The sequence below is a fragment of the Lagopus leucura genome, unplaced genomic scaffold, assembly GCF_019238085.1.
Source record: "Lagopus leucura isolate 7727_CA_CO unplaced genomic scaffold, USGS_WTPT01 Super-Scaffold_100024, whole genome shotgun sequence".
Classification (NCBI taxonomy): domain Eukaryota; kingdom Metazoa; phylum Chordata; class Aves; order Galliformes; family Phasianidae; genus Lagopus; species Lagopus leucura.
The window spans coordinates 5,803,788-5,806,180 of NW_024962276.1; the positions used below are offsets into that span (position 1 = coordinate 5,803,788).

Below are 2,393 nucleotides of genomic sequence, written 5' to 3' on the forward strand. Positions count from 1 at the left end.
GGGGATAGGGGATATGGGATAGGGAATAAGGGATGTGGGATATGGGATAGGGGATTTGGGACAGGAAGTAGACAATGGGGGACAAGGAACATGGGATTAAGGTTACGGGTTGAGGGATGGGACATGGGACAAGAGACGCGAGATATGGGACATAGGACATGGGATATGGGACACGGAACAAGGGACATGGGTGCCACTGATGTGGCTGCTGGGTGCAGGCGGACAGGGCTGGTGGTGCTGGGCCCACCAGGTGACCCCGAGCTGGAGGGCTGCCGGCACAGCCTGGGGCCCGATGCCGTCCTCGATGCGGTGACACTGGCGCAGCGTTTCCCTGGGCTCCGTCCCTGTCCTGGCGAGGTGGCCCTGTGGGACAGCAGTGGAGGTGTGCTGCTGGCAGACCGAGCGCTGCGGGCGGTGCAGGTGGGTGCCGACGCAGGGACTGGGATGGGGGACACGGAGGGTGTTCCATCCCCATCCCTTCATCCCTTCCTGCCCACACAGGATGCGTTTCGCCGGCGCGGGGGTACAGTGCGTGATGGGGAGAAGGTGCTGCGCATCGATCCCGGAGCAGTGATCACTGTCACCACGGCTGCTGGGCTGTACCGAGCTCCCCGGCTCATCATCGCTGCCGGCGCGTGGACCAACGCCGTGGTGGCACCGCTGGGCCTCCGCCTGCCGCTGCAGGTAAGGGCTGGTGGCCACAGGTGGTGGCATGGCCACGAGCACAGCTGACGTGCAGCCCCCAGCCCCTGCGCATCGACGTGTGCTACTGGAGGGAGAAGGAGCCCGGCAGCGGCGGCGCGGTCACCCCCTGCTTCATGGCCATGGGGCTGCCCTACGCTCCCCATGGGATATATGGGCTGCCGGCCCTCGAGTACCCCGGCCTGGTCAAGGTGAGTGTGGCACAGTGGTGGTGGCGCTGAGGTGTCCCTTCTGTTTGCTCCCACTGAGCGCTGTCTGTCCTCAGGTGTGCTACCACCACGGCAGCCCCACTGACCCCGAGGAGCGGGACCGGACCCCCCCAGGCTCCCCCCATCCCCACATCGCCCTCCTGAGCAACTTCATCAGTAGTTACCTGCCTGGGCTGGAGCCGCAGCCGGCTGTGCTGGAGAGCTGCCTCTATACGGTGAGACCCAGATCCCCATTGCACCCACAGTGGGTCCTGGCTGTGCCCCAAACCCCCCTCCCTCACCCCACTGCTCCCCCAGAATACTCCAGATGGAGACTTCATCCTGGACCAGCACCCCAAGTACAGCAATATCATCATCGGGGCCGGCTTCTCGGGTAGGTCCTGGCCCCCCTGGGGTACCTTGGGCATGGCTGTACCCCCAGCCCTCTCTTCCCTGCAGGCCATGGATTCAAACTGGCCCCAGTGGTGGGGCAGCTGCTGTGCCAGCTGAGCCTGGGTGAGGAACCATCCCACTGCATGGCTCCATTCGCCATCAGCCGCTTCCCAGGTGTGCTCCGTGCTGCTCTGTAGGTGCAGTGTCACAGCTGTGCCCACACAGCATCACACTGCCCTGTAGTGATCCCTGCATCCCAAAGTACCACCGCCCCCAGTTCCTTGCATCCTGATGTCCTCAAAGCCTGCCAGCCTGGTGCCCTGCATCCCTCCATCACCTAGCACCTCAGCGTCCCTGCAACTGTACCCCTACATCCCAATATCCCCAGTATCCTCGTTCCCTGTGGTTCTGCATCCTGGCATCCTTACACCCTGTTCCCCTACATCCCACCATCCCAGTGCTCTGCTCCAACCCATCCTCACATCCCAACACTCCCGCATCCCTTTATCCTGCTTCCCTGCCCTCCTGCTTCCTCACATCTGTATCCTCCCATCCCAGCACCATCCCTACATCCCGATCCCCTGCATGCTCACATCCTGCCACCCCCACACATGGCTCCCCTGCTTTCCCACCGCTCCACACTGTGCGCCAGCCCAGCTCTGCCAAGCAGCCGCTCCCTGGAAGCACACGAAGGCGCTTTGCCAGCGCCATGGAGCCGGAGCAGCGCGGGGAGGCACACTCGCTTAGGAGTCAAGTTAAATGTTTTAATGTTAAATGTGCCATTTTATTATCATTAGATTGCTCCCACTTAATGAAAGCGCATTAGCGCAGCGTAGCTTTAATGGCGGCGAGCGCCGAGCTTGGCCCATTTGTTTAGAGATGTCAGGGAGAGGGGTGGGAACTGCCTGTTTTGTGGGGGCTGGGGGCTGCGAGGAGCCCCCATGGAGCCAGCAGCTGGCAGCAAGCAGAGCCCCCCTATGGGAACAGTGATGGCACCGGGCTCATCCCTCTGTGCACCCCATATCCTTGCTGGAGCCCTGCACACCACAAAAAACCCACCCTCCAAAACCAATCCCCCCCCACCCCAAAATGAGGCACGCAGAGCAGGCG

General features: G+C 62.4%; 1 protein-coding gene across 2 annotated transcripts in view; it reads left to right on the top strand.

Moving 5' to 3' along the window:
* PIPOX (pipecolic acid and sarcosine oxidase) overlaps positions 1 to 2,095 on the top strand; it is a 3,305-nt gene extending 1,210 nt beyond the window's left edge. Inside the window, exons 3-8 of one of the 2 annotated variants that reach the window (XM_042880017.1) lie at positions 219 to 420; positions 502 to 684; positions 747 to 893; positions 968 to 1,126; positions 1,209 to 1,284; positions 1,350 to 2,095. In XM_042880017.1, the coding sequence (XP_042735951.1) occupies positions 219 to 420; positions 502 to 684; positions 747 to 893; positions 968 to 1,126; positions 1,209 to 1,284; positions 1,350 to 1,480 (898 nt within the window). In that variant the 3' untranslated portion in view covers positions 1,481 to 2,095. The remainder of the gene's footprint in view (positions 1 to 218; positions 421 to 501; positions 685 to 746; positions 894 to 967; positions 1,127 to 1,208; positions 1,285 to 1,349) is intronic. The other variant, XM_042880018.1, reaches the window with a different exon arrangement.
* Positions 2,096 to 2,393: the final 298 nt, after the last annotated feature.